General features: G+C 45.7%; 1 protein-coding gene across 1 annotated transcript in view; it reads left to right on the top strand.

Annotated features, from left to right (window-relative positions):
* Window positions 1-22,562, top strand: part of MTFR2 (mitochondrial fission regulator 2) — a 147,736-nt gene extending 125,174 nt beyond the window's left edge. The window contains exon 8 of the mRNA XM_086927415.1: window positions 21,837-22,562. Coding sequence (XP_086783541.1) covers window positions 21,837-21,938 — 102 coding nt within the window. The 3' untranslated portion in view covers window positions 21,939-22,562. The remainder of the gene's footprint in view (window positions 1-21,836) is intronic.
* Window positions 22,563-24,627: the final 2,065 nt, after the last annotated feature.

Below are 24,627 nucleotides of genomic sequence, written 5' to 3' on the forward strand. Positions count from 1 at the left end.
CTGTATTGAATGGGGGAGCCAGGCATTCCACAGGTGAAGGGTGCTAGTGGCGAGTTTAGCTTAGTGTTTTATCAGCGTGTGGGCCGGGTTCTGCCTCAACACTAGAGATGCAAGGGGGGCACGAGCAGACCCAAAGCCTTGCTAGTTCGCCAGAGCGCTGTCTCTTGGGACTGGGCCCAAGGTGCTGGAGACACAAGTCCCCCAGATCTCGGATGCAGCCGCCAGGATGCATCCAGGCTTCCACACGTGGCCCACATACCAAGAGCAGTGGAAGCACACTACAGCCAGTCGGCAAAAGTGACCCACCACTCTCCTGGTAGAACACAGTGGGAGCCCTTATCTAGTCCATTCTGTAACAAAGGCAGGGAAGGGGTGGTACAGTTAGTGGTCCCTGCTGCTCCACCCTTGGCTGCAGCTGTCCCACAGCTGGCCGGTCCGTCTCCAATGTGCCCTGGGCTGTGGTCGCCGTCTTACTCATTGGCAGGCAGGGAACCGGGCCAAGCACAGGAGTGCGGCCCTCCCCTAGGCCCAGGTTGGCTGCAGCACCACGGGAAAATCTTTTTTAGCAGATAAAAAACTTGGCCTTTAATTACATAATCTGAGAGTCGGTTAGCAAGAATGTTATGTACCACCATATCGAAGCCTGCTGAGAGGTCTAAAAGTATGAGCACGGCCTTCCCTCCCGAATCTAGAATGACTCTTAATTTTTCGGAAGCCATTATAAGGGCTGTTTCCGTGCTGTGTGCTTTGCGAAACCCGAATTGTGTTGGATCTAGTAATTCATTGTTTTTTTTAAAAGTGGTTTGCTGAACATTCAGTGCTTTTTCTAAGACCTTTGCCAGAAATGGCAACCTGGAAATAGGTCTTTAGCTACTGGGTTCCTGCACATCCAGATTTGGTTTTGTTAGTAGAGGAACTATAGAGGCCATCTTCCAATTCTCCGGAAAATGGCCTATAACAATAATTTCATTGAACAAAATAGTCAGCTGCTCGCTGATAATTTTTGGTGCCAGGTGAACTATTCTGGGTGGGCATGGATCTAGCGGTGAACCGAAGTAGTTGAAAGTACTAGCTTGTGTACCTGTTCTAAACTCAGAAGGGAAAAGGTATCCCATCGTTTAATGTCTTGGCAACTTTTGAGAGTTGTATTCAATTCTTTTGCCTTAAAGAACTTAGCTGCGACATTGCAGAAGATCTGGCCACCATTATTGCATATGGGTTCTAGTGTTTTTGCTAAACATTTCACTGTACAGAATAGCTCTTTATTCACTTTTTTCAGTAAAATTTTTCTTTTTCTCTTCCAAAATAGTGAGTACCCTGTTGACTAGATCATATTTAGATCTCCACTGTCGTTCTTTACTTCTGCAAAGCTGTTTTTACAGACTAAACTTGTCTATGAACTAAGGTTCTGAAAGGATTTTTCGTCTTTGGGTGATCAATTTATTGGGGGCTTGGGAGTCAACCGTGGCCTTGATCCAAGAGGAGCATAAAGAGACTGCCAATTCTACATCCGAACTGAGGCTTGGAGTAGATTTCACTTAATAGGATTCAAACTTAACAGGGACAATGTTCTTCCAGACCCGACCTTCAAAAGAAGGTTATGGAGGCAACTCCCCCCACCCACCTCTGTTTTGTGCCTGCCTGACTTCAGATGACTTCAGCACAGGCCTCTCTTTTCGTCATACCAATCGGCTTGTGACAGGGTAGACCCCTTTGAAGAAAATTAACTTCCTTGGTGCTGCCCAACTGGTCTTTCTGCTAGAGGAACAAAACTGCCCCAGCGCAAAAACAACAGTCTGGGTGCGGGGAGTTGTTTTCGCACCACAGCTGTGTGACAGTTGAATTATCTTCCAGGAGCTTCAGGCAGGGACAAGGTACATTTTTCAAGTCTGTTGCCCTTCATATTTACTAAAAATCTGACTTCGCCATTGAGTTGCGCTTTTAATAGATATTTTTTCTAGCTGGTAACTATCCTGAGATGGATAATATTGCTTCCCAGTGGTGCTCTATGGGCCAGCCAGCTTTCCTACAGCGAAACTTTATCTTTCTACATGTCCTCCTATTAATTACCATACACCCAACCTTGTGGGATACAAGCCCTACATAGGAGAAAACCTTCCTTTTAAGTATTAAAAAGTCATTGCTGTCAAAAATTGTATATTTTTAAAGGCCGGGTTGCAGTTTTAAAACTGCAACAGCCCGGCTACAGTGGTAGGCCTAGAGCCATGCTTGTCGTGTCATTCTAGTGGATGGCAAAGTAGTGCTGTAGTCGATAGGTGACCTTTACTATAAGGCTATGGCAGATGGTGTCCCAAAATACACCAATAGCATAATACAGTTAAAGCTAAACAATTTAACACATCAGGGCAATCGCCAATTCTGACTCATCTTACCCGGTTACACGTCATTTTATAGAAATACATAACCACAATTTAGAAGATCTCAGATACTATGTGTTAGTCTCAGTGCAGCCGCATGATTTCCCCCTAGTCTTGGATTTGCTACTAAGAAAACTTGAAAAACTTTATATTATAGAGCTCGACACCAAAACCCGTCAGGAGCTGAATTCCAGTGAGGATTTCTATACTTGTCTTTAATTAAATGTGTGTAACTGATTAACCCTAAGTTCCTTATCTCATGTCTGTAACAGGCTTAGTCCCATATTTTAACTCAACACAACATTGAATTCATCACTAATGAACAAAGTTTGTACTAGGTCGGCACTTATGGTTTTGTAGTGCTACAGCACTTTAATAATAGCAGATGAAGACAGGAGCAATAATTTAGGCCCACTTGGGCTATATTGTTCAGCTAAGGTTAAACAAAAAATAATAACTTTGCTGTGTTGGCAGTAGTTATGGCTAGGGGCAAAATGCAAAGCCCCCCGGGTACTACTACATTCACCATTAAAATCATGATGTATTGATATTCCATGATTACCAATGATGACATTTTTAATCAATTAATGTATATTTGACATATTTAAAATAAATATTAAAATTGTTGGAGTATCCATTGTACTATGGTATTATCGAGTGAAATTTAAATTAATACCAATGTTATATTTATTGTTTCATGTGAGATCGTACATATCAGTCTCTCTTTGCTATCTATTTATATCTTACCACATGTTTAAGTACCTGTCACTTTAAATATGTGAAGCACCTCTGCAGCCCGGTGATGTAATCGAGCCCTGTTCAGGCTGAAACGCGTCATGGTGGTGTAACTGTTGAATATATCGAAAATGAACCAGTTAATTGGAGTCCGTATTCGTTCTTCCTAGACTACGGCGGGCAGGGCAGACTCTCTCCCAACGCTTTATTTTTTTAATTTACAGCACGACACGCCTGTGGCGATAGCATATTTTCTTTCTATTTAAACATTTTATGTTCGAGGCATATGAGCTGCAGATTACACATTCTGCATAGATGGCCACCTAGTGTTGTGCCCGGATGTTTGTAGTTTGTTTTTGTTCTAGAAAGTCTTTGGAAGTCACAGGATAGGTGACTCCTCCTTTGGATCATACTGCGCATGGGCATCAGCTCCATCCCCAGATTGTTTTTTCCGCCACCGGGCTCGGATGTGTTTCCAGCGCTCCGTGTTGAAACCGATTTCCTTTGGCGCGCAATCCTCACCAGCTTCGATGGTATTGTTTCAAACGCGTTTTCCAGTCGACGCTACTCTTCAACTTCAACGTCTTCGATTCCGGTCGTCGACGAAGGCCTTCGGGCCTACCTAGGCGTCAACTTCTAGCCCATGGAATGGATGCCTTTTAAGAGGTGTCCTCAATGTGGGTCGAAGTTTCCCCACACCGATCTACATGAGGTATGTAACCTTTGCCTCTCACCGGAGCACGAGGCCAGAGACTGTTCCGCTGGTGCCTCTTTCCGCGCCAAGAAGATGATCCGGGACCGAAGAGCTAGGAGAACAATGGCTTGGTCATCAGCTTCGATTCCAGACGACATCTTCCAAGAGGGCGTCGACATCCCAGAACAACAACATGGCGTCAACAGCAACTCCGAGGACGAAGATTCCGAAGTCGAGGACATCACGCCGGCACAGAGAGTCGTAAGTAAGAACGACACATTCAAAAAAGGCTTCGGTCACACCCTCATTCTCGGGTGCACACCGAGACACTGCTTCCAATGCCCCGCCTTCGAGCTCGGCTAAGAAGCCCACTAAGCCTTCAGGCGACTTGGGCCCGAGTCAGCCTGCCCACGGTACCGGCGCACATCTACCGGCACCGAAAAAGATGGCATCGAAACAATCAGCGCCAAACCTAGTGTTAGCTCCTTGGCACCAAAACCACACTCGGACCCAAGCAAACCCGCTTTGGAGTCAAAGAAATCATCGGATCCGAAAAACCCATTGGAGGCGAAAAAATCATCGGAACCGAAAAAATCATCGGAGCCGAAAAAGGCACATACTTCCCAGGCTAAAGACACTGCCAAACAACAACCTTTAAACCCAAAAGAAGCTCACAGCTCGGTGCCAAAAAATCCCTCCGCACCGAAGGATGTGCCTCCCGCAGAGGACTTATTTCATCCAGACCCTGCACAAAAGACTCTGGTTAAGGATCCAAACACTGGTCGACTAACTCTTAGTTAAATAAAATGATAACTGGACATGCCTACACCTGCTCCTCAGCCAAAGAAGGACATTGCTACCTCTCCTCTAAGGATTCCTTCTCCTCCTCCTCTTTCTCCTCCTCCTCATATTCCATCACCGCCTCCTCCCCTACCACAATATAGAAAACAGTTGGTCCTCGACATATATTCAACATATAAAACAATTATTGCATTTGGTTAAGTTAATTTTCGTCAAACCCAGACTAAATCTGTATTGTTGGTTAAATAGGTAATACTAGCCCACATTGTCAAAATATCATACAGAAAGCACCAAGAACCTTAGGATTTGAAAAGAATCCAATCGGCTTGCCAGTTCCACTTCGCGTTATGGAATATAAATAATCTACACTTTGTTTCTCTGATCCCCTTGATCATTCACTTGAGCACATACTTTGATCTTTCTCTGTGCACGTTTTCTCTTTTATTGTAGGAATATACCTTTGTTTATTATTAATGTAAATATGTGTATAAAGATATGCTAAATTCTAAACTTTGTTGAATTGTATATTAAACAAGTCAATCCGATTGGATTCTTTTCAAATCCTAAGGTTCTTGGTGCTTTCTGTATGATATCTTGACAATGTGGGCTAGTATTACCTATTTAACCAACAATACAGATTTAGTCTGGGTTTGACGAAAATTAACTTAACCAAATGCAATAATTGTTTTATATGTTGAATATATGTCGAGGACCAACTGTTTTCTATATTATCGAATACCCAGGTCCTTTGACTAAACTGGGTCAACCCCTGTTTGATAACAATCCTCCCCTACCACAGCACTCACCTGCACCTTCTCCCATAGCAGATGATGACAACAGGGATGATAGCTCTGATGACACAGGGGGTGGTGCAGATAGTGAGCCACCAGATCAGTCTATTCCTCCAGGCTCACCTGACCCTACGCATTTCAGAGTTCAAGCCTGAAGTCCAAAGTGCCATACTTAACCAGCCCTTTGATGAGCGACACTTATTCGGACCTAATGTGGACTTATCCCTTGAAAAGAGGAAAAAGGATACTGATACAGCCAAATCTATGGGAGCCTTGCAGTCGTAGGCTCCCAGACGCTCATTTCGCCGCTCATCTTACAGGGGCGCCACCAGGGGATGCTCTTCAGACACACCCTCTACTTACAAAGCCCCCACACAATCCACCTATAGTAGGGGCTACCAAAGAGGCAGTTACAGAGGTAACAACAATAATGGCAGAGGTAAAAACAACAACTTCCGCTCTGCCTCCACCCCTGCCCAATGACTTCCCTCCCCGTCCCCCGCCGTATTCCACTCCTGTCGGGGAAGGCTACAAAAATGCCTGTCAGCCTGGAAAAACATCACATCAGACAGGTGGATGCAAAAAAATAATCCAGCCAGGTTACTGTCTCAAACTAACATCTACCCCCCCAAACATACATCCAAACTGCGTCCAATGTCACAAGAACATTTGATACCGCTCAGACAGGAGGTAATATCCCTCCTGCAGAGAAAATGCTATAGAAATAGTTCCACTGCATCAGCAGAACAAAGGAGTATACTCCCTGTATTTTTTAATTCCAAAGAATGACGGATCTCTGAGGCCTATTCTAGACCGCAGACCCATAAACCTGTACATACAATCAGACCACTTTCATATGGTCACACTCCAGCAGGTCCTTCCACTCCTTTTACAAAACGACTTCCTTGCCACTATAGATCTCAAGGATGCCTACTTCCACATTCCTATCCACACAGCGCACAGAAAATATCTCAGATTTTTACTAGGCGCTCAACACTACCAATTCAAAGTACTCCCATTCGGAGTCACAACAGAAGCAAGGGTGTTTACCAAATGCCTAGCAGTAGTAGCAGCACACCTAAGAAGACAGCATATTCATTTCTTCCCATATCTAGACGACTGGCTCATAAAAGCCAGCTCATACAGTACAACACACTCACGCCACAATTCAACTACTCCATGACTTTCGATTCACAGTAAATCACACCAAGTCCCATCTGCAACCGCCCCATGTACAACAATGTCTCGGTGCCATAATAAACACCGAATTAGCACTAGCCTATCCCTCTCCAACCAGGATAACAAGTGTACAAACTATCCTAACAAAATTCAAACCGCAACACTCTCTTCCAGCTCGAGTGTTCATGCAGCTCATAGGAATGATGGCACCTTGTATATTTATAGTACCTCATGCATGACTACAAATGCGTCCACTTCAAGAGTGCTTAATACGCCAATGGAACCAGGCTCACGGTCAATTAACAGACCTAGTGTTAGTAGACAGTCCGACTCATCGCTCTCTGCAATAGTGGAGCACCAAAAACCTTTCAAAAGGCTGACCGTTCCTAGAGCCAGTTCCTCAAATAGTCATAACAGTGGACACATCGCTCTCCGGCTGGGGAGCTCACCTACTGCATCACACCATGCAAGGCAGGTGGACACCACAACAAAAGTCACTCCACATCAACCACCTGGAGTTAATAGCTGTATTTCTAGCCATAAAAGCATTCCAAAAGCAAGTATCAGGCAAAGGTGTCTTAGTCCGCACAGACAATATGACAGCCATGTACTACATAAACAAGCAAGGGGGAACACACTCACTACAGCTCTCTCAGTTAGAGCAGCAGATATGGAGATGGGCTATACCACTAAAGATCTTTCTCTTAGCCCAACATGTTCCACGAGTACAAAACACCATAGCAGATCTGTTAAGTCGACAGACACAGCAGATCCACGAATGGGAACTTCATCCACTAGTTCTTCAACCATTCTTTAAACTGTGGGGACAACCTCAGATAGACCTCTTCGCTACACACGAAAACGCAAAATGCCCAAGCTTCCCCGCCAGATATCCACACCCGCTGTCCAAAGGCAATGCGATATGGATGAACTGGTCCGGAAAATGTGCGTACGCTATTCCACCTCTCCCACTACTTCCGTTAGTGGTATGCAAACTACAGCAACATTCCCTAAGACTCATTCTAGTTGCTCCAACTTGGGCCAGACAACAGTGGTACACCACGCTGCTGCAACTTTCTGTGGCACCACACCAAAAACTATGCCTATCTCCACGCTTATTAACGCAGAACCATAGAGAGATCAGACACCCGGACCCAGCTCAGCTCAACCTAGCGATCTGGCTCCTTAAGTCATAGAGTTAGTTACCTTAACCTCCCTTCAGACTGTATGAACGTCATTAAAGAAGCTAGTCGTCCCACAACTAGAGCATGTTTTGCAGCTAAGTGGAATCGGTTTGTAATATACTGTCAAAACAACCACATAAATCCTTTAGATGTGTCTATTCAACACATCATATGATACCTATTACACCTTAAAGGATGTAATTTAGCGTACAAGTCTATCAGACTGCACCTTGCTGCCATTGCAGCATACCTACAAAATAGATAACATCTATCTCTTTTTAGAGTGCCTGCCATAAAGGCTTTTATGGAAGGACTCAAAAGAATAATCCCTCCCAGAACACCACCTTCACCGGTGTGGAACTTAATCATTGTTCTCACACGGTTAATGGGACCTCCCTTTGAACCGTTACATAAATGTGAATTGCAATTCCTAACTTGGAAAGCAGCGACTGACCTTTCTTTAAAGTGAAACCTCAGCATGGGGCGGTTTTAGAAAAGAAAGCATTTGCTTGTATTGACAAAGAAATGCTTTTCTTTGGGGTAAAAGCGCCCCCATACCGTGCTTTCACTTTAAAGAAAGGGGTGGGCCGCCATTAGACATGGTTTGTCTAAAGAAAAGGGGGCGGCCTCCATTAACTTGAAAGCACAGCAATGGGGTGCTTTTACAAAAAAAAGAAATTTGCATTTACCTGAGTTTGAGCTATTGCGTTGCAAATGCTTGTGTTTATTCTTTGCTCTTCTGTGTTTTGGCACGTTGCCTGGAGGCCATGCACAATGTAACGGTGTCCCTCTTGTTCGACTTTCAATTCCACTCCTTTTGTCACTAGACTGCTGGTGCCAGGCTTCTTTCTTCACACCCTGCTCTCCATAGAGATCTTTCCCTCCATTGGGTGCAGTCTGGAGTCCAGAGTTGTCAAGCTTACTTTCGATTTCTCCTCCTCAACCTCCTGTTGTGTTTTCACACCTCATAAAGAAGCAGAAGCTAGGCAACCTGGAAAGATCTGCGGCTGAATTTGAAGAAGTTTGAGACTAGGGAAACAGGGTTTTGATTGTTCTTTTGAAAATTGAAGAACTGCACAAAGGGGAGCGGTGAAGAGGGCTTGACGTGTCACTCATTGCATCAAGTGCAGAGGAACAAAGAAACATTGTTGCAAAGGGCGCCACCAGCGCCAAAGCCGGCCTTGCCCTTGAGACCAGACCGCTTCACCCATTGGTACCTCCATTGGCCTTGTTTCAGCAGTAGTAGCTGCAACTCACCAGGGATCAGCAATGTAGGATTTGCACGCACACCAGACTAAGTTTGCAAACCTCATAGTCTCTCTGCTTCATGCACAAGCACTTTTAACATGTGCTGCCTGCTTGGGGGCCACTGGAATTTGCAACATAATGTTATCCTCCTTTGCTGCATAATTTAATCAACACATGCAGCAAACAAAAGGCTGCAGCGTAATGCACTATATTTTATGATACTTTTTTAGCATGTGTAAAATGTCAAAATAATTGTCTCTGGAAAGATTTTGCCATATTAGTATCCGTGTAACATGCAAATACAGCAGTGAGAAAGGTGATCAGTCAACCTTTGCGAAGGGCTGTCCACTTCTCAGTAGCACAAGTCAGATGTTTTTAAAACTTTTGATCCGTTTGAGCTACAAACAGATTATGTAGCGGATATTGCGTTACCTAATAAACTGACAATTTTATGTGTCAAATTTGACAGAGCCATAATTATATAGAAAACATTTGCAAACTAGGATATTTTGGTATTTATGTTTGTCTCCGAGCCATGGAGTCTCTGTTGTCAGCACTTCTCCTCTATTTTTTCCACAAGAGCAGTTCAAATGGCTTGTGCTTTCATTTTTTTTTTAAACAATTTTTATTATTTTTCAGTGTAACAAACTTACAAGTTGACATTCAATACGACATTAGTTCTATGAAGACTTAGATATACAGTTGTACACAATCATAGTTCAAAATTACATTGTCATGTGTGGTATCGCATCGTGCATTGTACCGTGGTCAGTAGCTCATCGGTGTCACTCCCACTCCCCATCTTCCTCTTCGTCGGAGCTGGCATCATCTTCTTCTGGTAACGGGACGCATATGTCCCACATATATACATTCCAAAAAGTCCAAACTTTGTTCCATTTACGAGGGCAAGCCCTAGCTGCATATATTGCTCGTTCTGTCAACATTAACATGTCCATGTTCTTACTCCATTGCGCTAAGGTGGGTAGTTCTGAAGCGCCCCACTTTTGTGCTATGTCTCGCTTTGCTACCATGATGGCTAATATTCCCCATATTTGTCCATATCTGGTTAAATCATTCAGATCCCAAATGTTCAAGATACATTTACGTGGCTCTGGCAGTAACAAGATCTTTAGTGTTTGTGACATTACTTGGTGCCAGTAGTTGGCTATGAGTGGACAGTCCCAGAGGGTATGGAGTAGTGTACCTTCTTCACCACAGCCCCGAAGGCAGTAGGGATGCGGAGCTCTGTGCAGCTTGTGTAGTGTGGTTCTAGTGTAGTACATTCGATGTAAGATTTTTAGCTGTACAAGTCTGAACCTAGCCGAAATGCCCACCTCCCTTGGGGATGCCAGTGCCTCCTTCCATTCCGTATCATCCATATCACCCAGTTCCTCCGCCCACCTCTCGCGTAATTTTAGTGTAGGATCTGATAAGTTATTTATTAGTTTTTTGTAGGTAAGTGAAGTGGCGCTATGCTGCATGTAGTCAGTGAGTAATCTATCTTCTAACGGAGAAGATTCCGTGACTTCTGTGTCTGTCGGGATTGCCGGTAGCAATGCGTGTCTGATTTACACATATCTATACGTTTAGTTCGGTCCCAGCTCCTATTGTTACTGGAGCAGGGTGAATGGGATTACTGTCCCCGTGTCCCATAAGTCTCCCACCTTAGATATTCCTATGCTATCCCATTGCGCAAATCCCTTACTTCTTCTCAGGTGTCCTAATGCCTTGGTGTCCCAGAGTGGGGTGAGCTTAGTGATTGTTCCTTTCCAGCCCAATTTTGCCCGTGCTGCATGCCAAATCGTGGCCGTATGCTTCGTAGGCCCCATCAACCTTGCCACTTGGCCTCTTTTGTAGAGCACTGAGAGCATGCTATCTGCGCCTAATTGTGCCCTGTCAGCCCTGTAGGCTGGGTCATCCCGAGGCATATGAATCCACTGGTTGACAATTTTGAGCTTGGCAGCCCAATAATACAGTTGTAGGTTAGGCAGTGCAATCCCCCCCTCGTACCAAGTTCTGTTTAATTTGATATGGGCAATGCGTGCCGGTCGGTTACCCCGCAGTAGATTGGACACCAATGCTGTTACTTGCTGAAAGTACCGTGGCGAGAATGGGTAGGGGGTGGTCTCTAAGGCGTAAAGAAATCTTGGGAGAGCCATCATCTTGTAGAGCGCTGCTCTACCGAGGAGCGTTAGTGGTAGTAACGCCCAATGCCTCACATCGATTCGCAGCCGGTCCAGGGGTGGTTTTAGATTTTTTTCAAAGAATTCCATCTGATTGTCAGTGATATATATACCAAGGTATTTGAAGGAGGTCGTGGCTAGCACAAGCAGGCAGTCCACCGTGAGTGAGGGCGGTGGTCATTGCAGAACGTACAATATGGACTTCGACCAATTCAGAGTGTATCCCGACGTTTTCCCGTAAGCATCACAGAGTGCGAGGAGTGCTGGTATACCCCTTTCCGGATCCGTCAAATACACCAACATATCGTCAGCTTAAAGTGATACGCAATCCTCCCATCCTTCCTTCCAGATAATCCCCTTCAATAATGGCGTTGTTCTGATCAGTGTTGCCAGTGGTTCCAAGGCTAGAGCAAATAATAAGGGTGAAAGGGGACAGCCCTGCCGGGTCCCTCGTGCCAGCTGGATTGTATGTGAGATGTGGCCATTGGCTGCAATGTGGGCGACTGGGTCGGCTTATAAAAGGCGTATCCAAGCTATGAACTTGGGGCCAAATCCCATGTGGGACAGGACTGCGAAGAGGTGGCCCCATTCCACCATAACGAACGCCATTCTGGCATCCAGTGAAAGGATCACGGCCGGTTCCACCAACAAAGGAGCTCGTGCTAACACCCCATGTACACGTCTGAGATTGAAAGCGGTGCTCCTATGCGGCATAAAATGGGATTCATCAGGATGTATCAGTATTGGGAGATGTGTCATCAGTCTAGTGGCTAAAATTTTCACGAGGATTTTTGCTTCTGCATTAAGAAGAGAGATTGGGCGGTAGGATGCGCAGTCTGTCGGCGGCTTACCAGGTTTCGGAATCGCCACTATTGTCGCTGTCCGTTGATCCAGTGGGAGCTCAGCTTTCGTGGACTCTCCGTGTACGTAGCCAGCAGTGGCGGGCTAAGTGTATCAGACATGAGTTTGTACCACTCTATAGGGATCACATTGGGGCCCAGGGCTTTCCCGGATTGTATCGCATTTATCGCCAGTTGTACTTCATCGATAGCGAGGTCTGCTTCTAAATCTTGGACCGCTGTCTGTGTGAGCATCTGGATCACGATGTGACTGAGTGAGTCTAAGGCTGTACCTTCCGTGACCTCTCTATCCGGGGTATATACCCTTTCGTAGTGATCTGCCAACGCATTTACAATTTCCTCGGGGTGTGTCATAATTTGTCCCTCATTAGTGTATAATTGCTGTATGCCTCTATTGCTCCCTCCCTTTTTATCTAACCAGGCTAACATTTTCCCGAACTTATCTCCCATATCGTATATTCTATGGGTTGTAGCCGAGATATTATCAAGTACCTGCAGTCTGAGATGTTCCCTATACTGCTGCTGGTGTAGCTGTAAAGTGTGTGCTGATTCTGCCCGTGGCAGCCGCCATATGGGCTATATTCGCTGTATGCAAGGCCAGTTCCAACTCCAAGAGTTCCCTTTGTTGTTCCTTTTAGTGCCCCGAAATGGAAGCCATTGCTTGCCCCCGCAGGACCGTTTTGTATGCTTCCCAAAGAATCGAGGGAGAGGCTACTGATCTGTCATTTTCGTCAAAATAGAATTTAGTTGCTTTCTTGAGTTCTTTCTTAATTTTGGGGATCTTCAGAAAGTTCGGATATATGGGATATATCCTCTTACGTGTCTTCTCTTGGCTGGAGAGTGTCAATATTATCGGCGAATGGTCGGATATTCCCCATGGTAGTATATCTATGGTGTCTACATTGCGCATACCGTTTCCAAGCATCAAGAAATAGTCTATTCTAGACAAACTATTATGTACTGTCGAGTGATAAGTGTATTGCTTCGTGGTGGGGTGTCTATGCCTCCAAAAATCGGCCAGGCCCAAAGCTTCTAAGAAACCCTGGAAACTGGAAGGACCGGATGCGCGAGTTTGCACCAGGAATTTATCTAGTACTGTGTCCACCACTGAGTTGAAGTCTCCCTCAATGATGGTGTCTCCCGCCGGGAGACTCAGTAGAAATTCTCCCAATTCCGGCAGGGCCACTGTTTGAAGCGCTGGTGGTATATAAACTGATACTACGTTTAGAAGCCTGCCCTCCCACTGCCCATGCACCGCTGGAAAACGTCCTTGATCATCTATCTTGTGCTGTAGAGGAATGAACGGGGAGGTCTTCTTTATCAAAATACCCGTCCCTCTGGAGCCTGAGGTAAATTCTGAGTGTGTTATCATTTTGTAGCCTCGTTGGTCTAGTGCCTGGCATGCCCTCCCTGTGAGATGTGTCTCTTGTAGTAAAACCAATGTTGGGCCTTGCCGCTTGGGAGCCTGTAGCACCAGCCCCCTTTTGATTTTATCTCCCAAGCCTCGTACGTTCCAGGTCAATATCCTTAGGGGTGGAACCGTGGTTTTCTGCATTATGCCATTACAGGCGGCAGACTGCTGGTGCTGTGCCATAGTGAGGTGATTTGAATGTGCCCAGCCATGCTTCCATCATCAGTGCGATACATCTGTGGCCCTGTTTAGTGGTGGGTGTGAACGTTGCGTCGTATTCTGTTGTAACGTGCAAAACTTGAACAATAACAATTAAATCCCCCTCCCCAACCCACCTCCCTGCTTCCCTGCTCCACGGACATAAAACCACCCGCCTCCCCAATTTAGCAGAGTGCTTATTCCTGTCCCAACCCATTGTACTTGCTTGTGGGGGTAAAGGAGTTCTGTGGTGGCTGTGGCCCCATCCGCCCTCCGTAGCTTTTCCCTGGTCAGGGTCCAAGGGCAGCACGCCCCTCATAGTGTATGACCGTTATTGCATCTGAGTTAGCCGGTCCTTCAGGAATCCGACTGGTGTTCGTCATCTTCCACTCCCATCTCTGATGGGTTGCCCAGAGTGTCTCTGTTCGGCGTCTGTGATCCTGCGAGTCAGAAAAGGGGGTGGTGATGGACAGAGTATCTGAATTAAGCAGAACACTCCTACCCAGTCCAAAGATCAGGGCTTGATCCATCACGTTTTTTAGCTCACTGCACCATCCCAGCTCAGAACCTGGCCACATGCAAATTAGTCTGTCCCTGGCCCAGTGCATCATGGGAACGGCAGACCAAACTACCAAGCCAATTCTTATACTGGGAAGGAAACAAGCTTCCGGGGACCGGTTCCTGGCATTTCAGCCGTCTTCGGCCCGGCTTGCTTGAATCCTGATGGTGCAGTGAGCAAGGGACTCACATCTGAGTATACCCTTCCACGCTTATGGTGGACAAAACGATTCAGAAAAGGGGGTGGTGATGGACAGAGTATCTGAATTAAGCAGAACACTCCTACCCAGTCCAAAGATCAGGGCTTGATCCATCACCGTTTTTTAGCTCACTGCACCATCCCAGCTCAGAACCTGGCCACATGCAAATTAGTCTGTCCCTGGCCCAGTGCATCATGGGAACAGGGCAGACCAAACTACCAAGCCAATTCTTATACTGGGAAGGAAACAAGCTTCCGGGGACAGGTTTCTGGCATTTCAGCCGTCTTCGGCCCGGCTTGCTTGAATCCTGATGGTGCAGTGAGCAAGGGACTCACATCTGAGTATACCCTTCCACGCTTATGGTGGACAAAACGATTCAGAAAAGGGGGTGGTGATGGACAGAGTATCTGAATTAAGCAGAACACTCCTACCCAGTCCAAAGATCAGGGCTTGATCCATCACGTTTTTTAGCTCACTGCACCATCCCAGCTCAGAACCTGGCCACATGCAAATTAGTCTGTCCCTGGCCCAGTGCATCATGGAAACAGGGCAGACCAAACTACCAAGCCAATTCTTATACTGGGAAGGAAACAAGCTTCCGGGGACCGGTTCCTGGCATTTCAGCCGTCTTCGGCCCGGCTTGCTTGAATCCTGATGGTGCAGTGAGCAAGGGACTCACATCTGAGTATACCCTTCCACGCTTATGGTGGACAAAACGATTCAGAAAAGGGGGTGGTGATGGACAGAGTATCTGAATTAAGCAGAACACTCCTACCCAGTCCAAAGATCAGGGCTTGATCCATCACCGTTTTTTAGCTCACTGCACCATCCCAGCTCAGAACATGGCCACATGCAAATTAGTCTGTCCCTGGCCCAGTGCATCATGGTAACAGGGCAGACCAAACTACCAAGCCAATTCTTATACTGGGAAGGAAACAAGCTTCCGGGGACCGGTTTCTGGCATTTCAGCCGTCTTCGGCCCGGCTTGCTTGAATCCTGATGGTGCAGTGAGCAAGGGACTCACATCTGAGTATACCCTTCCACGCTTATGGTGGACAAAACGATTCAGAAAAGGGGGTGGTGATGGACAGAGTATCTGAATTAAGCAGAACACTCCTACCCAGTCCAAAGATCAGGGCTTGATCCATCACCGTTTTTTAGCTCACTGCACCATCCCAGCTCAGAACCTGGCCACATGCAAATTAGTCTGTCCCTGGCCCAGTGCATCATGGGAACAGGGCAGACCAAACTACCAAGCCAATTCTTATACTGGGAAGGAAACAAGCTTCCGGGGACCGGTTTCTGGCATTTCAGCCGTCTTCGGCCCGGCTTGCTTGAATCCTGATGGTGCAGTGAGCAAGGGACTCACATCTGAGTATACCCTTCCACGCTTATGGTGGACAAAACGATTCAGAAAAGGGGGTGGTGATGGACAGAGTATCTGAATTAAGCAGAACACTCCTACCCAGTCCAAAGATCAGGGCTTGATCCATCACCGTTTTTTAGCTCACTGCACCATCCCAGCTCAGAACCTGGCCACATGCAAATTAGTCTGTCCCTGGCCCAGTGCATCATGGGAACAGGGCAGACCAAACTACCAAGCCAATTCTTATACTGGGAAGGAAACAAGCTTCCGGGGACCGGTTTCTGGCATTTCAGCCGTCTTCGGCCCGGCTTGCTTGAATCCTGATGTGATCCTGCGAGGACTTCGCTCCGTTGGTTTCGATGACCTGTGCCAGTGCGATGAAGTTCTTCCACCTGACGCCAGCCCTCCAGCCATTCTTGTGCTGCCTCAGGAGTGTCGAAAAACCATAATTTGTGGTTGTCAACTACTCTTAGTCTCGCCGGGAATAACATCGAGTATGGCAGCTCCTTTGCTCGTACGGCTTTCTTGACCTCTGTGAAGGTTTTCCAACGACGGGCCACTTCGGCTTTGTAGTCTGGAAAGAAGGTAACTGGGGAGTTTTGTATCTTGATTGGTGGCGATATCCATGCAGCTTGAAGTATGGCGTCCCTATCCCTAAAATTGAACAGTCTGGCCAACACCGGTCGTTGCGCGGCACCCGGCTTCGGTGCACCGCCGGGGACCCTGTGCGCCCTCTCCACTGAGAAAAAATGTGACAGTCCTTTGGTCTGCAGCCTGGTCTTGATTAGTTCTTTGACATATAGGTCCATCGCTCGTTTGCCCTCCAATTCCGGCACTCCCAGGATTCGCACGTTGTTACGCCTCGAGCGCCCTTCCTGATGTCCAATTTCTCTTGAAGCTGTTTATTTGTGGCTACCATACGTTTCATTTACAGCTGTAGCTCTGAGGTGTCTTCTACCAGTGATTTCGTGACCACCTCTACTTGCGCTACCCGCTCCGTCATCTTATGAAAGTCTGCTTGCAATAAGCTAACATCTGTGGAGATCGATCCCACCGTCGTCTGCACATTGGATAGCGTCTTCATTATGTCCTCTAACGTCACCTTCTTGGCTCCCTCACTCTCCGGGCCTTTTCCTGTGGAGGTGCTTCCCTCTGTTAGAGGCACATTATTCTTATCGTAGGCGTATTTGTCCAGTTTTGCCTGCGTCGCGGTGTTCCTTGGTCCCCTGCCCACCATGTTATTAGTCGTCTTAGTGGCGCAGGGTACGCTCAATCCACCAGCTGCTCGGGTCCTGTCTTAGGCAACTTCTGCCCGGGTCGTTGCGGATATCACAGCGCAGGGGGGACTGTTACTGAGGTGTCTTATGGCTGTACTGTGCACCGTGCCACTGTGTTCCGGATCTCTAGAGATGGTAAAGTCTTGCTGTTTCTAGGGGTTGCTGATGTGGATTCGCAGTAAGGAGGCGCTCCCCTTTTATCGCCGATTTATTACTGGGTGTACAATCTCTATTGCATCCAGATTGATTTATAGGCTGTGTCGTATACTGGGCTTTATTCTCTGAGTCACTATCTTCTATAAAAGAGACACACTGCCAATGGTGCGCCCGAGTCATCCTGCAGGCCTCTCTGCGCCTCTTCACGAACCGGTGTGTCAGCCGGGCGTCTTGCGTTCTCCCCTGCGGCTTTATTGCCGGGTGTTGGCCAGTCCACCCGGTGCTGTCTACCGGGCGGGTATTTTCACACTCTTTCCGGGGCTCTTGCGTGCGTCTAGGCCGTGGCTGCGTGGTGCCTGGTCACTGGTAATTGTTCTAGGGGGGGGATAAACCAACGTGTGTGGCAGTAATTCTATGATGTGGGTTCATCCGCTGTGTAGCCCCCCCGCAATGAAGTCCGGCCGCCAAACCCCCGATGACGGGGCGTGATCTATGCCCCCGCCGCTTACCGCAAGTCCAGCATGGGCCAGAAACTCGGATCTTCGCTCGTGCGGCGCGTGTTATGATTGTGTCTCTAGCGCTATTTCACTGCAGGTCGTGCATTTCAGAGGATCGCATCCGCCCTCGGCATCAGCGCCGACTTCCGGTTGATGTTCCCGGTCTCCTTGCACTTCCGCTCGGTGCTGCCGTACTGCGGCTCGGCCTCCACCGGTCCCTGTGCACTTCGTCCGGTTCCCGATATCTTATTGGCACCGGAGTTGTTCTGGACGGTGTTGCTTGGTTCCCCACCTCGGGATCCGCCTCCAGAGGTAAACTTAGGTTGGATTAGTGGTCGGATTTATGTGGCGGAGCCGCTTTGCCCTTGGAGGTCCTCCGCTACACAGCCACCATGTTAGGCTGCTAGCCACGCCCCCCCGGGTGATTCCACTTTTAAGCGTATTTGGGACATTTTGTAATTAAAATACATTAACAAAGTAGGATACGTTTCCAATGTCAATAACTCATATTAAACCTTAAATAATCATGTGTATCCATTGGTTGAATTAAATAACATAATAAGCTTTAACTGGTCAGTGAAATGTCAAACAAATACTATAAATTGGGATGTTTTGTGCATTCTGGCCGCACGTCTGACTCCGCCCACTGATCCAGTCATCAGGTTATTCCTGTCCTCTGATTCTCCGCCCACAGTGCCCCTATTTTTCACCCCACACTATGACCAATGGATTTGCTAGACAGATAAGCATATGGCCTGGCTGGCTTGTTCAAGCCCATCTGCTTGGCAGAATACATTAATGCACAGTCTGACCTCGTCAGTGGGGCACCTTTGCAGGCTTTACAGGAATTTCCTTCCTAGTCATAACATTTGAATAGCTGCAGTGTTTAGATTAACTGGAGTACTCTGTTTTGGCATGGGGTGTGGTTGAAATTGTCTCTTTATCCTCTGCCAGAGCTAATGGAAACGTATGTTGCGAGACAAAACTGTCAATTGAGCCTAGTTCGCCTAGTAGGTCATTCTTATCTTAATTTATTTTGTATCCTCTCTCAAGAAACTGTTTACCCTGAGTAGTTTGCTGTAGTGCTAGTTACATCTTACTCTACAGTTCATACTGTACTTATAAAATATGATCACATGCCTTAGTGGCTCATTAGCATTCAGTTTTTTTCCTGAATGTTTAACTCTATCCTACACATCATAGAGCTGCTTCGACGGTTTTGTATAATTGTTTGGGGGCATAGTTTTCCGATGACACTTAGGGGTCATTATGATTGCGGTTTTTCCGCATCCTCGGGGCCGGCGGAAGGCACCGCCGGCCCAGAGGATGCGGAAAAACCGCAGCGGACTGACCAAAGACCCACCGCCACATTAGGATGGCTGGTGGGTCCTGGTTTCCGTCCGCAGCTTTTCCGCCGCGGTCGGCTTACAACCGCGGCGGAAAAGCTCTAATATGGTGACGGTGTCTTCCAGACACCGTCCACCATATTAGGATGGCCTGTAAATTATGCTTTTCCGCTGCGGGTTTTCCGCCGTGGAAAAGCATACGGAACTTCACTGCGGGGGCCCGTTGCGGGCCCCCTAGGTGAAGGGGGGTGGGGGGTGCACATGGGGGGTACCTATGGTACCCCCCTGCATTTGCATGCAGAAAGCGGCAGGCACCGCGCGATGCCTGCCTCTTACTGCATGCAAATGCAATGCGCGCATTTTTAACATTGCGGCGGGTGCAGCTTGAAGCTCCACCCGCTGCAATGTTAAAAATAGAGGATGTGACCGCAACCCTTGCGGTCACATCCTAATTGCACAGGAGGGAGCTCCGCATGCCATGCGGAGGTTCCCTCCTGCTCTGCGTCCGTCCGCGATCCTAATGACCCCCTTAGTGTAACTTAAGGAGATGAATGAGCTTGCCGTGCACAAAGGTGAATGATTGATCATGTGGTACGAAGTATGGTTTGTTTTTATCGTTTACAGGCAAACCAGAAACCCTTAATTCAGTAATGATTGAAAATCGAAAGCTTAGTGACGTGTTCTCTTCAGAAAACGCCACGGGTTTTCTAACCAAGAACACTTGGAAAGTTCGATGGATCCTCACCTTTAGTGAATGGTGGTACATTTAATGCTAGTAGAAATGTAATGCAGTAAGACATATAAGAAGTAACTCTGATATTAACAAGCATTTGCAATGCAATAGGTCTCACATTTGTGAGAGTTTATGCACCGCTTGCAGGTTTTCTAAATGCTGTCTTGCTTGGCCTTTCAGATAATACAGAATCTCCCACGAGGTGGCTCAAACACACGGCGACGCAGGAGACATAAGCACAACAACACCTTAAGAAAATAGTTTTATTTTACAAAATGCAAAGACTCTCTTCTTAGAATAAGGCTTGGGGTTTATTTATGCAATGCTCTCTGACAGAAAGACTTTCCCAGATGCCACATGCGCAACATGCAAATATATATGTGTGTGTGTGTGTACGATAATAACACACTTGACAAATACAACAGTTAAATGCATAAATAATACCATGAATAAACAAGCAGAAAATACTATGAGATAACACTCAAGAAAATATAATATGGGGCGTCCTTCAAGAGATATATACACTAGATACATCAAATAATTAATTTAGATGTGCACTCTGACTCATTTACACATCACAAAGAAACACCTCAAATTATCAAAGCCACTGGCCACACATCACATTGGCGATAATCAAAACTCAACACTTCACCTGGTGGAAACACTGCATTTTAGCCAACTCCTGACCAGGGGGATTAAACAGCCGGGATAGAGCCTCAGCAACCAGAGTTCCGTTGTACCGAAGTAGAAGCGTCCGTCCCTTCGGATTCCAAAATCCCGGTTTCTAAGTCAACAGCCCTCCGCTTTAAAATCTCAAAATACACACTAGTAGGTTTGAGAGTCTTTCTACCCACACCAAAGGAATCTTACTAGGCATGGCCAGCTTCCAAGCAAACACTCCATGACAGAAAGAAGTTCCCACGTCCCCTCTACATTCGCACATGTTCCAGCCTGTAGCTTGACGAAGCTCATGAAAGCCTTCTAGGGTAAATTAAACAATCTCTCACAAAACAATCCTTGAACGTGATTTTCCCCAACAACTTGAAGTGTAGCTGTGCATGCAGATAAAGCTCAGGCTAGGCAGAGTCAGAATTCAGGATGACATGTGGCCATGTCAAAGCCAATAGCAAGTGTGGCTGTGCAAGCAGATGAAGCTCAAGCCAGGCAGTCAGAATTCAGGATGACATGTGGCCATGTCAAAGCCAATAGTAAGAACCTAATAATAATACTACCAATGTACACTACAATGCACATTTGTGCACCACTGCTTCTAACATCACATACTTCATCTCTCAATGTACAACACAATGCACATTTGTGCACCACTGCTCATAGAACTGCACTTCGAGACCAAAAAGTACTTTCCACACCTCACTTTCTCTCATGCTTTCAAATGCACATCCCACACGTTCTGTTCTTGGCAAGGCTGTTCTACTCCGTGACAGCTCCCACTGAAAGACTGCAAGATTACAAGAAAGAAATCTTTAAGAGAAACAAGGCATATGCAGGACGTCGTACATTCAGGCTAGGATAAAATAACACACCAAAGTCCATTAAAATAATGGTAGTCAAAGGTCATCACAGGGTGTCGGCCTACAAGAGTGCCTTAGCTCTACAAATGCATCAATAATTTACAGTGCCAATGTTGCTCAAACTCTCGCAAATGTGAGACCTATTGCATTGCAAATGCTTGTTTAGTGTTCGGTTAAGAATATGTCCGGGTTAAGAATGTTTAACCATCACATTGTTGTTTTATATAGCAATAATCGATCGCAGACAATACATACATTTATGAATACCAGCGAGTGCAGTGCAATGTTCGAATATAACTAAAATGGTTTAAGTATTCTATAATCATTAACGGGCAATTGAATAGAAGCATTTTGAGTTTGAACGGCTTTCAATTAAACCATTAGTAAAATTTAAATAAAAATGAAATGACCAGATGAAGAATCTTTCTTCGTTTTAACTATTTATTCTGAACTTTTGTTTTTGCATTTATTGCCTGATATTAACAAATCCCTTTGTTTTTCATGTTTAGTTTGGACGTCATTTATTAAAACCGATTGGAAAGCGGCCGCCCCTCGTTGGAGCTAATCAAACGGCTAATGCAGTGCGCGTGGAGGTTCCCGCGCATGTTTAAATGAGGAGACGAGTGAAAGAAAAAGGTTTCTTCTAAGGCAGCTAAACGTGAAGCTCGCCCTGCACTGGATTGGCTCGAGGCCCGTACAAATGCTGCTTATTTTTTAAATTACCTTTCACTTGTATTTGAATGTCCCCCCTACAGTTTACTGTGGTGGATGTTTTTGAATGTCTGTGTTATGCCGTTGTGCCCGTTACCTGTTGTCTGTAACTCTTTTTCCCGGTTTGTCTTAATTATGAAGTGCACAGGCCGATACAGCCTTATTCTAGAGGGCAGAGTGCGTATTGAGGAGGACACTGAAACATATTTTATTTTTTAATTTAAAGTGGACAGGTGTGACTTGCGGATGCGAGTGTCGAGGTGCTTGCAAGAACGCATTTCAAGTAAAATACATTGCCTCTTTCTGATGTTTTCTCGCGTGCTTGATGTTTGTTCTCTGTTTTACTACTTTTCTGCAATGGGATATCGGTTTAGTGGCTATTAACTTCACAGGTTTTGCGACTTGCACACACCTATCCTGATGTTTTTTTTTATTATTTCGTAGACCTTCACATTTTTATTGCGTTTGAAAAGGTTTTGTACATATTGCTTTTAAAATAAAATTACCATTTAACTATTTATATTATTTGTGGTCAGCGTCGCCTTTCTTTTTGGGTTTACACTCGTAAGATTGAAACACCATTAAATCAGACACACCAGTGGTTTCATTGGCTTTAAGTCTTGTAGTCAGTGCCCCGAAGTGAGACCCTTCACTGTGCACACAGGAGATCACTCTTTTCTGATGATACAGGAATAACTAAGCCACACCTTGTGGAGGTGTCTTTTGGACCCTTTGATCGTCAGGCCATGACTATAGAAACACCAAAGTGAACGGGACTGGGTGGGGGGGGGGAGGGGGCACAGATTTAGTGTGACTCCCCTTGCTAGCTACTCACCATACCTGGCAGAGTGTTCCTGGAAGATCAGTTTAGGTGGGTGCTGTTGACTGTGGACACGGAAAGAGCTTCTGATTTACCCAAAGGCGCTCCTCCGGATTCTATGAGGATCTTAAAGGAACAAGTCGTGTCACCTACTTGTTTGTTGATGTTCCAATTCCTCATCTTGTTTTTCACCTAATGTGGTACCTGGCATTTGACTTTTTGCTACTGTTATTATATTTTACCATTTCTTCACATTAGCATCTTTGTATTCGGTCATTAAACACACACTATTTCCAATCTCGTTTTTTTACCTTTCTACTCTAAAGGCCTTTGTTGTAATTCGTGATTTCACAATATGAAGTATGCTGGAACTCCAAAATATGTAGATATGCAAAGGTAAAAAGGTAATCTAGAGTATTCTGTGGCAAATTAATATATCCCATAACTAAAACCACATGGCATTGACAATAAATCGTTAGAATTTCATGCAATTCTTCAGTTTCTCAGAGACTGGGCTAGACATTGATAATAATAACATTCTTGTGGGAGGACAAACAAGAACTTTATTGCTCGTATGCGCCTTAAGGCTCAAATGTGTCCCAAGGTTATGTTATTGACCAGTAAATCGAACTCTTATGGTAGATCACTGACAACTGGGTTGATCTTTAATGTATGATTAATATTTTTTTGCATTGACTATTTCTTAAGCAGAGTCGAATGTAGACTTTTATCAGCAGAATTGTCAACAATCTGATGTACAAAATCAAGAGAATTATGGTTCAAATTATTCAAATAAATGTGTGTTGTCTATCTAGAAAATGTTCTCCTGGGATTTTGGGTAGAACTGTGTCTCCCTTATTCTATGAAGTTTCTATATACCTTATGTTTTTAAAACAAATCAGTTTTGGGAGTTATAGGAGGGTGTCTCAGATTGGTTAAAACGCGTCACACATTATTCGGCTTTATTGCAGTCCTCTGACCTTAACCTAAAGGTTCCTTGTAAATAACGTTGACCCTCCCCCATGGATATGATGCTTTAGTCAACCCAAACCACCCATGAGCTTTGAGTGATCTTGTACATTTGGCAGAACAGGAAATACGACCCTGAGTAGTTGTGTTTGATGTAATTTTGAGTGGACGTCATTCGTAGTCAATCCACAACTTTTTTTCCTGCTCAAATGTCTTTATTCCATCAACGTCTTTAATAAAATGACTTGGCAAAATATCATCTGTGCAAGAGCCTGAAAGTTACATGAGCATGAACCGATTCACGTTTAGTGTTACAGATTTTGGGTTCAGGAAATATTATTCATTTGCAATTAAGTGTGGGAAGGGGGTTCATCAGAACCATATATCTATGGCAAGCTGTGACCATGGCACTGAGAAAAAAGGAAAAAATGGAGTTGATGTCGTTTTCGGTTGAAGTGCATTCCAGAGCGCACCCATCAATTCATCCACTCGCTGTCGGTTCTGACACAGTCCATAAATACTGGATTAGTAAAATCCAGTGGTGGCAGACTAGGCAATGACGTGTTGTGCCACTGGCATTTATTTGCACATGGCATAGCACATTCTCAATCTGGGTTACCTTACATTGAGAGTGCTCCCAGACCACTATGGGGGATATTAGCAACAAATGGTGATATGTATCGCTAACCTCGCAGGAAAAAGAGGTCCTGATTGCGGAGGTGGCTGAACACCAACAAGAACTATTTGTCACCTCCACAGTGACATTGGCAACAAAAAAAGGAATTTTGCAGGACATTGTG

The sequence above is a fragment of the Lissotriton vulgaris genome, chromosome 6 (assembly GCF_964263255.1).
Source record: "Lissotriton vulgaris chromosome 6, aLisVul1.2, whole genome shotgun sequence".
Classification (NCBI taxonomy): Eukaryota; Metazoa; Chordata; class Amphibia; order Caudata; family Salamandridae; genus Lissotriton; species Lissotriton vulgaris.